This window comes from Anopheles bellator, chromosome 2 (genome assembly GCF_943735745.2).
Source record: "Anopheles bellator chromosome 2, idAnoBellAS_SP24_06.2, whole genome shotgun sequence".
Taxonomy (NCBI): domain Eukaryota; kingdom Metazoa; phylum Arthropoda; class Insecta; order Diptera; family Culicidae; genus Anopheles; species Anopheles bellator.
This window is the reverse complement of record NC_071286.1, coordinates 61,341,475-61,355,893: the sequence shown is the minus strand read 5'-3', so window position 1 is coordinate 61,355,893 and position 14,419 is coordinate 61,341,475. Positions and strand designations below refer to the sequence as shown.

Here is a 14,419-nt window from a genome sequence, read left to right as displayed (position 1 = left end):
CATCCATCATACCTTACAAATGACTGCAAAAATAATGGCTCTAAATAATGTGATTAAGTCATATGTAATAAAATTTGGATCAACAATCACCGAAGCTCGCCCCAATCCATTGACTACACATTTTCACAAAGCTTTTATTCAGCAGTTCGTACTGCGTTTGATCAATTCTTTCCAAATAAGCACGCTCGCCAAATTTGCCGTTTTATGACCAACATTTTGTGCCAAAAAGCTATCCCTAAAATTCGCGCTTCGCATGATTTAGCACTGGGCTCCTTTTATGGACGACCCAAGTATAAATAAATAGGTGCGTTTCCACGCGTGTTCTCCTGCCGAGTAGGTGGGATAGATGGGATAATTTCTTCCGATAACATGCGGCGCAAAAAAAAACGGAATACTTTCCCCCCAGGCGTAAGGATCGGCACTTAGAGAAGAGGAGCCATTTTTCATGTTTCTCATCTATGTTTACTTTCACCAGCCTGCGGCCTGTGTTTTCCACCGAGAAAACGGATATCTCTTTCATAGGAGCACTTCCCGTACCTCGCCGTCCTAATTTCCGCCGTCGCCGTTGATGCAATAAAGCGTTGAAATGAGGATTAAATTATGTACTGGTGTACTGGTGTAAATAAATATTTATGCAAATCTGAAGACGCCGGCCTCCATCGTCCGGGTCGTTCTTTAGACCGTAGTTTCGCTCTCGCTATGGACCCTGGTGAGACTCGCTATTTTCTAAAACCCCGCGCTCTTCACCGGAAGTCCCATTTTCTGCTCTCTTGCTCTGTCTCTCGCTCTCCCTTTCTCTCTCTTTCTTGCTTTGGGAAAGGATTTTTTATCGTCATCAGCAAAGAGACCATCTCTCGACGACGATGGTGACGGTGAAGTGTCGAAGGATACCGATGTGTTTGCACGACGGAGGACCCAACGGCCCCGTATTGAAGCGTTTAAGTGAATGTGCCGTTTCGGCGTGCGGAGCGATGTGTCAGAATGTGTACATCATCATGTCTGAAGGGGTACACCTCGTGGCTCCATTAGCGTGCCTTTCGGGGGCACCGAGGCGCCGGAAGAGCGATGAAATGCGCGACGGAGGACTTTCGGTTCATCCTGTGCCCACGAACCGCTTCGCAAATCAACTTATCCGCAGGTTTGCGGAGTGTACTTGAGTGAGACACGGAGAGAGAAATGAGAGAGGCAGCGAAATGTTACCTTATCTTTAAGGACGACATTTTCCTCACTCTCAGCCCCTGGTCCAGCCCCTCCGTTTCATTGATCTGAAGTCGGCTGAAGTCCCATTGAATGGTTGAAAAGCTGCTGAAAAGGCCCCTTGGTTGCTGGAGCGGTCGTTCCAGGGGGCGATGCCGGCCGCACAAAGGCTGGGTAGACCCGGGAAGCCATGGGATGGTGGCTACGTTGGTGGTTTGGAACGGAAATATGAATGAGCCTTCCCCGTTGCACGAGATGATGTGACGTGATAGAGACACTCGGGAATGTGCGTACCTCGGTCGCTTCTCAGGATGCGGCAAGGACCTGATGCCGGGTCCCTTGCTTCCACTGAACGTGTGCGTTCAGCTGGCAACCGTATGCACCGTGAGCCAGCAGCCTTTGGGTTTTGTTGGCACAAGCGGTACGTCAACATTAACGTGACAAAAGTGACTCAACCCACCTGCCGCCGCCGTCGGTGTACCGAACGCTCCGAAGCTGGCAAGTTATTTAACGGGATGAGGTTGGCCCAAAAACCGGAAATAACATTAAAAGATTGGTTTAATGACGCGAGATGAATTTTACGTCTAATGAATCGCAAGTGCCGCGATGGGTTTCGGTGTGGTTTGAATAAATAAAAGATAATTTGATACACGTCTCGCAGGCTGTACATGCACGCAGGGAGTATTAAATGTTTACTAATGCAATAATGGAAGCTCCTCGTTTGATTACGTTTTGCTCGAGCCTCTTAGAACCTGCGTCGGGGCGGAAATTAAGTTTTTATTACAAGGCACAGAAAAAATGTCGTTATCCTTTTATCAGAAACATGCCGTTTAAGATGTTGCGGTACGTCGTTTGCTTAGATTCAGGGAGTTCATTTCGATCTTGTAAAATATGAAAAAGTATGTTCAGCAATCCTCGTGCTTCGTTTACGCCAAACATATGCTGAGATTTGAAAGGCGAACAGGGGGTTTAAGTTGGTTTTGTTGAGAGGTCCTCTAGGTTTTGAGTTGTTTGTTTTTTTTCTTGCCGTTTGCTCTGGCTGCTATCGACTGAAAAAATAGTAATCGGAAGGATCCAATCACAAGTGTGATCGTGCGTTGGGGTACTGCAGGATGATATTTACACATTTTACGTACTGTAGCCCTTGCTGGGTCCAACCATATCAATCGATGTTTGCACAGGTTCGCCTGGTACGTCATTTCCATGAGTTCGTAATGGATAATTCACAGGGTAAAAGGTGAGAAGTTTCCTAACCGTTGCGAAAACGGTTAGGAAACTTCTCAACAACTTCGTTCCGTTTCACAAACGATTCCGTACCGTTTCATAACCGGTTGATAATCGGATAATGTCACACTTTTTCCATCTTTGCAAATCATGCCTCAGGTTGCCATGTTAATCAATGATTGCATGCGCCCAGCAATAGATGATTTGTTGAGTTGGCTTTTCTCCGTGCAGAAGCAGTTTTGTTCAATCTTCATCGTCGTCCGTTTAAAGCTTTCTGCAGAGCGAAAAACAATGCCACAAATGCATTCCCATCAAACCGAACCGTTGTGCCCGCGAAAAAATTGTTCAACAGTGAATGCGGTAGGTCGTGCATCGTGCTCTTATTAGTTAAATGCTGGTTATATTTTTAATACGAGTGGATCATGCCAAATTTTCCAAAAAATGTTCCATTGGCTTGCTGGGATTACAGTTTCATCTGTCGAAAAAGGGATCGCCGTAACGTGTTTTACGTCGGATGAATAAACAAGAACTTGACGTGGATGGTTGCGTGGTCTGTAAATTGTAATCACTGAGCTTATCCTTTGTCAACAACTGCTCTATGGTGGATTTCAACGAAATGATAACAGGTAATCGATAGGACCATGAAAAGTTGTTCTCACCTTCCTTCTCCAAAATCAACAACCGCGGACTGGTTGTAATCGGTTGTATTAACATAACCGATTTTGGTTCACGACTCGCAAACTCTACCCTAACCCATTGTGTGCCCCGTAAAGATCATTGCTCCATAGCAAGACTTTTCAGTGTAACTCGAGCACGCCACATTTCCTATTTTTCTTCGCCAAGAACTATGTAGTCCACCGAAAGTAAGCAGCTCGTTTGGCTAGCTGTTCCGAATGTACTCCAAACCCTTCGCCACCGCAGGCCGTTACAACCACAACGCCTAGCTTCGTCGGAGGAAAGTTCAAAGTTAACTTCTTTCTAAATCTTTCCAACCGGCAACGCTCGGCCCGCTCTTGCCTATTTAATGGGGGGCGACGAAAGCCATCGCTATAATCCACGTTGTGCAGAAGATTATGGTACATTTACATAATTAAAACATAACAAGAAGCACACAACGAAACCGCAGCCACGGTCGTCACGTTTCGTTTTCTTCTTCTGCTCTGTCTTCATACCAAGGAACCGTCACACAATCTGCGCCAACGGAATGTTCCGATTTCTTGCGTAAAGCTCGAACAGCTTTTCTTTTTCAACAAGCTCATAACGCGCCTCTGTGAAAGCCGTGCCGACGAACCGGAAATGGTGGAATATTTTACAAAACCGCCGGCACTCATCTTCCGTAGCTCGTCCTATCCACCGGACATCACTCAGATGTGCCATAGTTTTCTCATGCCCTTCTGCGCGGCATAAGACAGCTTTGCATAACCGCGATGAGTTACCCGGGGTAAGAGTTTTTGGTGATGACGGTTTTCAGCTGACCCTGCAAAAAAGCGATGAAAATGAAAAGCGGTTTTGTTGACAAATGGTTTTTTGAGCTGTTGTGAAAAATGCACGAATGTCTTAAACGATGGACGTTTATTTTATCGCATTTTTTAAATCAGATTTGAACACTGTTTTCAAATGCTTCGTATACAAAAACGAGAAAAAGGCCATCTTATGAAAGCGTTATATAATTAGATTGTAATAACGCAATTGTAATGTTCCAAATACCCGAAAAAATGGAAGTGTGATTTTAAATGCTTATGGCTAACAGACATAATAAGTTTAGACTGTGATTCATTAAGGCTTTACACTAATGCTCATTTAAATTCAATACAAAATTGAACCAAATTTAATTTGAATTAAAGCAGAGTTCCTCGCTGTCTGGGAACCTACCGTTTGTTGAAACATTCTTGGAACCAATAAAATTCCTCGCTCTACTTGGCATTTCAAAATATATTTACGTAGCCCCTGAATTCTGCTAAACAATCAATCAACAGCAGCAGCAGAACTGCCTTAAGTTTATCACGCTGGCCCACTTCCGACACAAAATTGGCCCACTTTTATGTCTTCCAAAAAACTCATTCCCTCGCTCAACGATGCGAGTAATCGCGGTTTAATCTTTCCGATTTCGGCGCATCATCCGCGAGCATGGTATCATGGGCTGGTGTTTATTTTTTTGTACATTTCCGTTTTCATGGGCGCTGCAGTCATGTTGATTTTACCAATTAACATCTCCTCACCTATGTAGGTGGAATTTTGTAATCGGGCGGAACAAAGAAAGATCTCCGTTCCGCTTGCTGGGCACAGCGACACGCTAGCTCCGGTGGGTTGGAGCATAAAAATTTGTTTCAGCGCCGCGAATGCGTGTATAAGTATAATTAATTTCGTTCGCTCGCTAAACCGTATCTACGAACACTTCAAGAACGCCGGAGCTCACTACAAACGATGCCGGGGAGCCGGAAATACCACGGAATCACTCACCGCGAACAAAGAATCGCCGGAAAACTTGATTCGTGTTTCGGCAGTGCTTTTCTTTTCGTTTCGCCGTAATGTGCGCCTTGCGCTATGCTCGCAACAAGATGAAGTTGCGCGTGCCTTGTGGGTCTCGTGACTTCAACATCGTCGGTTCGGTCGGTAAGCTCTGATTGCTTCGCCTTGAATTGCACGATTCGCGGGCATGGCGGACTGCCATCGAATGCTTGCTTTCAGCGATTATTCGATCTTTCGACGATGCTTGGACTTGCGTTCCGCATTCCTTGTTGGCCATTTCCCATGTAATGAGCTTTCCATTCGACTTGAACCTGCGCTGGTTGGTTGAATGCGCAAAATTACAGCAGAAACGGTGAGCGCCGAGTTGATTCGGGCATTCTAAACAGAGTCTTGAGAAGCAAATGGCCACATAGTAACGGTTATGGACGCAAAACAGCTTTCAGTACGCTTATGAATACTTTAGAAACTGATTTTGCAGCATTGTGATTGCATTCTCTAGCGGGTTTCTGCTTACTTTTCATTTCAGTTGCTCCATTTGAGTTTAATTATAATTTCAAACATAACATCTTATGAGATAACTTTATTTACATTTGAAGAAACATTTTCATTAGTTTCTTAAACATTTTTTTAATTATACAAAAGATCAAATTACGTTCAAGCTTATTCTATTCCTATTCCTTACGCCATTACCTTGAAATCAATGCACTATGAGCAGTAAACAAAAATACACAACAAAAATAAATTCTTTTTAAAGCTCCACGAATCGTTGGGCAAGGTTATCAGTGCCCATTTCATAACAAAAAATCGCCATTGTAAGAATAATAACACATTTTGTCCATATTCCGTTGTCCAGCATCGCCAGTACACAGCGTAGGTCCTTATTAGAACCATCAATCACTTGATCGTCGGGATATTACCTTCGCTGAAAGCAATCTCTCGATGCGGCCGTTTCACTCACGCCCAAGCGTTCTGCCTCGAGCCAGTGTGAAATTCGAAGAAAATCAACACTTCCTTCACGCTCACGAAGAAAGCTCACGAAGCATGTGATACGCACAGCACTCCGCTTCACTCATCCATCATTCTTCCTTCTGCGCACGCCTTGTCGACTTCACGTTTCGGCGGCAGCGGTCGCAGTGACGGGAAACAAATTACGCGCTCATCTTGTCCTTTTTGGCCACCGAGCTGTAAATCGTACCGTCAGCCAGGGTTACGACCCTTGCCACTCGCAACTTTCGCACAACAACGCAACTCCGAAACAACATTTGTGCCAACTTCTCGTAAACACTTCTCGAACAACATAAATCATTTAATAAATGTCATCAGCTGTCCTTCAGTGTGCTTCACCGTTCGCACGCACCGTGTGTCGATACGGTCGCTGATAACCCGCTTCTTTTCAGAGGCAAATGCGAAACGCGTTAATATGTGTCACACGCCGTAATGGGGCGCGCGTCAAGTAGCGCGAATCATTGGAATGGCTGCCGTCTGAGGAGTGGCGCCGAAAAGTTTAGTCAAAAGTCGCGCACGACGCGTGGCTTAGCCATCTTGCCGTCGTCGGCGCTGTAAGCCGAGCAGCTCTTTGTTTGCGACGTTGCCCCAGTTTTACGAAAAGCTGCTAAGGCGCACTTCCATGAAAGTCAATATCCATCCGACGGAGAACGGTAATAAAATTTACGTGCCACCAGGCGTCTCCATTTCTGAAGATTCGTAAGAAACCAGGCGCCTCCATTTTTCGAATTATCAATTATTTTGAGCCACTTAATACCAAAGGTACGATATTACTCCAGTTTCGGCACCGACGTTTTATTTAATACAACATTTTATGATAGAATAAATTTATAGAGTACGGTTTTGATTGGGCTTATTACAATTTGCCTTCCCAAAGCAGTCCCATTCGATGTCTTTCTTTGCCATGTAAAACCGCCGTCATCGTGACACCGTCGGCGAAAGCTGCCTATCAGAAATGTGTGATACGATGCAATTAACACGATTGGTTAATCCAACCCTTTTTCCCAAAACATGCAAGCGTTTAATGAAAGCAGCGCTACACACGGGCAAACACACCGCTTCGCCACGGTTCTCATTAGCATACTCCGGCTCGGGCCTCCCTGGTTGCTGTGCGCCTCCATCAATGATAAGAAGCGGTGCGAAAATCCCTGATATTGTAGCTTATTTGCCGTACATCGACTCACTATCCTTAGTAGCTTTCCGCAAATTGACGAGCCAACCCGGCGAGCCCCCTTTTATTTTCGGGATGCCCATACACCCGGGCTGAAGGTTAGCACAACAAAGCTCACGGCAAGAGTGAGACACCTTCGCACCGGCTGTCATTGGCAGGCGCCGAATCTCGGGCGGGCGGGCCGGTCTGTGGGATACACGATAAAGTTTTAATAAATTTATTTAGCAATTAGTGTCATCAAAGCGGTGCCATTCTCATACACACGTTTCTTAATTGCTCCGTCATTAAGCCATCGTTTTGCCTCTTCTCAGTGGCTCAGCGATCAGGTTCCCGAGGCCCTGCCACCATAATGATGCCACTCGTCTGCTTAGGTGGGTCGACATTGTCTACACCATCGGTGACACCGCGTTGGCGTCGATGCCTTCGGTGAAGCGGAGCTTCGGTGGGGTTAAGCTGTGGAATTCATGCCGCTGATGGTGACAACTTTTTCACTCCTCCAACGCTACTGATACGTAGCGCCATCAATGCCGAGCGAAGCGTCAACGTCCCCAACAGCTCGGGGTTAAAATCTTTTGGAGAATGTGGGCCCTTGTTGGGTATTCGGACCGAAGCAGGAATGTTACACGATCAAATTACTTTCGCCGATGTTTGACTGAGGAAAGTTTCAAAAAACGATAAGCCCATGCACCTTGTGGAAGAAAGATTTAAAAAAGGCTGGTTAAACATACTCAACCATCTTTCATAACTCACATTGATTCAAAATTCTCCAAAATGCAGGGCACGAATCGCTTCTTACTCAAAGGCAATGACATTTTAAATCATGTTTTGGAATATTCCACGGTTGTAATCCCCAAAAATACCCTAAAAAAGAGGATGAGACGGTGCCTGGTTTTGGATAATCTTAACAAAACCGCTCTCTTCGCCTTCGTGAAGGATTATCACCGTCACGTTGGAGCATCGCTTTTCGGTGCGCGAGGCCATAATTCTACGTTTGATACGCCTAGTAGACAGGGATACGAGTAATGTTGCCCTTTCTGCAAGTCACATCTCAAGCATTTCCAACATTCACGTGCCCAAAACGCCAACGGAACGGTTCCTTAATGTCATATCCATGTCAGCCGGCGCCGCATGAGCAGGTGTTGTTTACCAAGGCGTGGTAATCTTGAAATTTATTTTTTTAATCCTTTCTTTGCAGCTTCGACGTACGGGGGAAACCGCTACAGCAGGCGCGACACTGGTCAGCGCCAGAAATCTTCGGTCCGCGGGCCCACTTCAACACCGACACCGACCCAGCGACGCTCGATATTCAGGTATGTATCAGCCGACATCCTTTATTTGTTTTCCCCCGTTGCACGGTAACGGCTCACAGTTTCCCTTACACCCCAGTTTAATTTCCTCCGCATCCCAGCGTTCCTGTCCCGAGTCGCTCCCTGACCCAAGAAACAATTCCGCCGCCTTCATCAACAAAACAACTTCTTCTGTTGAGTGGCGGTTTTGATCACTGCCAATCCCATTCCGTTCGCCAACTCCATTTTTCTCTCCATCACCCGTTTTCTGTTTTTCCTGACGAAAAATGTGCTGAAAACACTTAACGCTGATATCCTGTTTCTTGCTTTCATCGTGTGGCGCGTTCCCGAATCGGTACCACGACGACGACGGCATTGTGCACCAATATTTGCTTAGGACGTCCGCCGCCATGACGAGGGTGTCTACCGCTGTCGGGTTGACTTTCGCACCAGTCAAACGCAGAGCTTTCGATACAATCTAAGCATCATCAGTAAGTACCCAAAAGCGAGCTGCACAAATAAGGGTGATTCGCTATATTTTGTTAGACTTTTTTTCGTCAGTTTGAGGGCGGTACGCGGACGCTTTGCGCGTACTTTATAACCACGTGTCTCTTGTTTGCATATTTCATGCAACACCGATTGCCTTTACTAATGTGCAGGTGTGAAAAAGAAAATTGTGGAAATTTTTTTATCTATAAGCCAACGGATTCTTTACTCAAAAATGTTAGTTTCTTCGGTGAATTTAACAGAGTCAATTCAAAAACGAATATTGCGCTGTATTTTTGATTAAATTTTTGATGGGCTATAACATTTATCTGTTGCTGTAAACTATGAAAAGTTTAAAGCAGATTTTTGCCTATTCTACAATTCCGCAAAATACAGTGTAGCTGCTTACTGCTACTTCCATTACTTCTTCATAACTAAATCGCTTCATTAAAGGTTCCATTAAACATAATTTTTACTTGCTTACTTAATCCGGCTACAACCGCCGAACGGTCTCTACCTCCTTCAGGGAACCTTTCCACCGCTCGCAGTCGAAAGCCTTCGTTCACACAAAATATATTTCAATTAATTAGATTACGGAATAGAACCAAAATCGCGATCAAAACGTTACCAAACTAAAACGAAATAAGAAAACTGACGTTAAGCTCCAAATTTTACATTCAACAATGTCTGTTTAATAATTCCACTATACTCATTGAACGGAACGATTGGAAGTAATCATATTTTTCCATCGTTATTCATAGTTCGAACTTTTTTATGTAAGATCTGTTTCGACTATAAATTGACAGCAGGTGGTATGTTCGGCTAGCTGTCAGTCTCACTGTCAGAATGCACAATAAAAACAATTACATTAAAATAACTTTGATCAAAGTTGATGTCGATGGATGAACCAGCTTCTTCAGTACATACTTCATTAGTCCAGCCCAGCGCCGCCGACCTCACCGGTCACCCCGGGGGGTGGTGACCTGATGGAACTGTAGGACAGCGGGCAAATTACAATCACAACCCTCCCTCCGTTCGAAAGTTCGCTGTTGGGAAGGGATCCCGTGGATTGATGCTCGTGTCACTTTATTGCACTGTCAAATTATGAGTAATTTAATTCAATTTTGTTCAACTTCACACAACGCAAACGCTGCACACCCTCCGATCGGGCCTCCGACTCGCATTCCTTCGGTGATACAGTTTCGTGCCGCTGCTCGCTCGTGACTTTCCAGCGTTTCACAGCGGGACCGGGGAACGGCGAATTTATGACTAACCACAGCCCAGTTCCCAGTTCGTGGCTTCTGTCACGAAAATCGCCTATTACAGGGTCGGCTGGGATCCGAGAGACGATAAAAGCTGCAGCGTGTCAGCGTGACTGCCATTAAAGCCAATCAGCTTTTGACGCCTGCCTGCGGGCCGCTGTGGTTTTGCATGGCGCCTGCAACATTATAAGCATATTATTGTCCACAATTATCCCCCGCGCTCGGTTGAGCTGGTTCCGTGCCGTGCTGTGACGGTGCTGCAGTGGTGGCCCACTTGGTTCACGTCTGGTACCTAGAACTAACTACCTTTTCGGAGAATGACTCAGCCAAGTCGAGGAATGTATGCCGGGGACACCCGAAACATTGAAAAGGTCGAATGAAATTATCAGCCAGGTTGAGGTGTTCGCCGGGTCAATCTTTGGTGAAATTATTGTGTCCCGGGGATGATGGCAGTCCATTACCCGTGGACCTAGTAGATATTTTCTAAACAATTTATTCGCTACAACTGACGGTCCGGTCCTGATCCTTGGTCCGATGTGCTTTGTGTCTTTCCGGGAATCACTAGAGCGCCCAGCCCCGCGTGTGAACACTTTGTGCTGAGGCTCTCCTCGAGATATTGCCCTGGGAAGCGGATTCGACGTCACCGACATTAAACTGGTCTCTAATCGTGGCCGCTTTCGCACACCATAAATTTGCCTTCAGCCCCATTGCAACAGCCCGGCGGTGGCGAAGGCGCCTACCCGAATATCCTTCGGAATGCCACCGGAACCACGCACGGCGGCGTTCAGCGATGCGTGATCGATCAATGTCCATTGTTCCTGAGGCCCGTAGTCGGATTAGAAGCTCGGCCGCCACAGTCCAGCGGTCCTGCTGGCAGCCTGCTGAAACGTGGGTTTTCTTACGGAATTTCGGATCACATCAGTTCCGGTTGATTGAACCTCCAACAAACCATTGCAGATTAAGGTTCGCCTCGCTTGCCCCGGCGGTCCATTACCACACCAGGCCACACCACCGGGGGGCGATTGGATTTCTCGGCACACAAACACACACATACGTAGGGCGCTCTCCTACACCATTTATCACGCGTTTCCGAGCATCCACTCTGAGGGCGCCACTACCGGAAAAATCGAATACGGGGATCAACCGAAACGGTGTTGTCAAGTGGGTTGTGAAAGATTTTCAGCCACTTTCGCGCTGCGGCGCAGGCAGGTTTACGTTTTTACAGCCTCTAACCAGCTCATCTCTCGCCAACTCGGAAGTTATTTATGACCAATTCCACTTGGCTCGGCGTACCGTGGACCGGGCGGCAAACGGGAACGGGAAAACAAACGCCAGCGCCCGATCCTACTCCGGTTCCCGGGGTTGAAGTCATAAATTTCCACAGCCTGGCGTGGTGTATTTTATTTCTGCTTACTTGACCGCCACGCACCTTCGGCGGTAAGAAACGGGCACTTACGGGCCCGGCCCGGTTACGGGAATCGTCGATTGGGTGCTTAGGGGCTGACGTACGCTTTCACAGTACCCCCGCGGACGATATGTAGTGTGTTTCCGATTATGCTGCCGAAACCTGAGATTCGATGATTCGCTCGTTCACTCTCTCACACGTTTCGAGCCGGTGAAGTAAGCAACAAATGTTTCCAATGTTTGCCGCAGTCCGAATCGACATCGACGTTGTAACTGAAGGCAGCGTTACCAACATGGCTGAAGGACCCTTGACAGAAGGTGGGATTCATATTTGCCAATGATTTGGCCGCATTGATTCTGAGACATTGTTATGCAAAATAAGCCAAAAATTGTTAACAAATGAACTACTTGAAACCTACGTTGAAGTATAACAATCCATGATATGGAATTTCATGTCAACCAGTTTTAATCAGGTGTAGCATTATTTTGATTTTGACTTATCAGTAAGCATGTTTCGTCAGTACATTCGATCGGTCCCGTTTGCGTGTGATTTGTGATGCTTCAACCTGTAACTTCCTAATGTGTAATGTATACTACATCCTTTATGTTTTCCTATTAAGCCTGCCGGCCCGTAGGATAAATCACAATATAACAAATAACAAATAACGATGAAAAACGAAAACTAGGCAGTTCTTGCTTTGTTGCCAATTATTAAAAAAAAACTATTAATCAAAATGAAAATATTTTTGAAACGTATTTTGATACTGTGAATACTTATTTCTTTCTAAATCACTTGGTCAGTTCTCTGCTATACTATTACCATTGATGAAATGAACAGTCCAATATAGTACTTTCCGCATTTCGTAACTACGCTTCATCGATCCGACCGGATTTACTGTCGCAGTATCCGTAGTATTCATGTTCCCGTCGTCGTTACGGACCGGTCCGCTACCATTACCTTTACAAATCGTCACGAACTCGAACGTAAGCGACCGTAACACGAAGAGCGTTTATTAATTAGACCCATTTTTCTTCAACCACGCTGGTGCGAACCCATTTTTTCCTTCACTTTCAACAACGACAAGCACACCGTTCGGGGTCACACCGTTTTCCATTCGGACGTACTTTAATCACCATCGAATGGAAGCTCCCTTTGGGTCAACAACAGCGCCAACTGTTTCCGGTTTCGCCAACCCCAATGGCCCAGCGGGAAGTAAGAATTTTTCACATTCGCAGCGTCCGGATTGCGCCAAATAGTGGCGGCTACGGCTACTGTCAAGATTAAGCACCTGTTATAGTGGGCGGCCACGCAGTGGTACTGTGGCCGACCGGAACAAGAAAACGGGGCACCGTACTCGGTTTTGCATAGGGCTTTGATGTCGGCGGCCCAGTGATCGATAAGCCATAGCCCCTGTGCCGATGACCTTGCCTCTGCACGGCAACGTGTCAAATTAAAGCAAGCGACAAACAGCGCCCATCAATTATTCCCTTTGTTGAGCTTTCTGGCGAAAAATGCTTTCACGGCACGACAACTTGGCGTTACGGGCCGGGTGTAAAATATTCATTCCGGGACGAGCCGGTCGAGATGGGTGAAAAAGTCAGCCCAGGACACGCTTTGATAGGGATGACTTTATGGTTTATGTTGCAACAACTCGTGCAACTTCGACGATCTAAAGATGAGTTTAAGATTATGATGAGGACCGCTGGTGTCATTCCGCACTCATTTCCTCGAAGAAGTATGCTCACTACCAATTTAAACGACAATAACCACATTCTGAGGTCTGTTTCATTCAAAGTTCATTTCATTCATTCAATTCATTCAAAGACTTATTGACTATAAAGTTAAATCATAAGGTTATCTTGTTGAAAATTGTAAAACATTCTTGTTGAGTTAAGTCTCTTCTTCTTAGTTGACTCAAAATTCCCGTGCCATTTAAAGTACGTCGATTCCAACCGAATGACGCTGATTGAATCTTAAGCGAGCGATACAAAACCTTCAATAGAGTCAATTGAATGTAAAATAAAAGACCTCGACAAAGCTCTAGTTCTTACGACAATTGAATTGAGAAATTAAATTCATTAATTGATTTGCCCGTCGAGAATCGTTACTGAATATACCAAAAGTGAAAACTTCATCGATACAATAGGCAGCCGCCAGCATCCGGTGTTCAAACAATTCACTTTGACGACTTAGTTCACACTTTTCAATTGTAAGACGGCGCTCCGACCTGGGCACGATAATCAAAAGAACACAAAGTTTTCCCCTGCTTCGATCGCTAAACAAATTTCCTTCGGTGAAATGAAAAACCAACAACCTGATGCAAACTTCCACGGCGGCCCTCGGTCCCCATGGTCACCGCCCTGAGATCTCCGAAGAGGTCACCGTCATTCCTTCGCCGGTCCAGTGAGATGGAAATGAACGTAAATCATTTTCCCCGAAAGAGCAGCGCATTATTCGGTTCCTTGCCACAATCGGATTTTTACGCTTCACCAAATATTGATTTGTCATCGTGACAAAGACAAAATGGTGTCCTCTGGTGGGCGCTTCCGAAACGTACTTTGCTTTTGTTCGCAAAGTGTTGCGCATTTGCATAAGTAAATGCTGGCGATTGTGGCGGAAACCCGTGGCAGCAGCAGCAGCAGTGGCAACCGGCGCTAGGCACTGGCAACAGCAAAAACGGTGGAAAATGTGAAATTCATTTGCCACCGCCCTCCGAACTGATTCGTATCCCCGAAACGCGCCATCAGGAAGCGGTTAGTTTGGTTCCGAGAGAAAGACAGAGAGAGCTATGGGGAGAGCGAGACAGCGAACGATAGGCGGTCTTAGCAATCGACAAGACGTAATTAATGAACTTGTTTTCGTGCGGACGGCTGAGAGCTTTGTTAGCAAATGGTTTGATTATTTAACAGTTAAG

The 14,419-nt window shown here is 45.8% G+C and overlaps 1 protein-coding gene across 1 annotated transcript in view; it reads left to right on the top strand.

The window, feature by feature from the left end:
- LOC131211184 (protein turtle homolog A-like) overlaps positions 1-14,419 on the top strand; it is a 130,911-nt gene that overhangs the window by 66,764 nt on the left and 49,728 nt on the right. The window contains exons 3-4 of the mRNA XM_058204556.1: positions 8,262-8,376; positions 8,750-8,843. Of these exons, the coding sequence (XP_058060539.1) occupies positions 8,262-8,376; positions 8,750-8,843 (209 nt within the window). The remainder of the gene's footprint in view (positions 1-8,261; positions 8,377-8,749; positions 8,844-14,419) is intronic.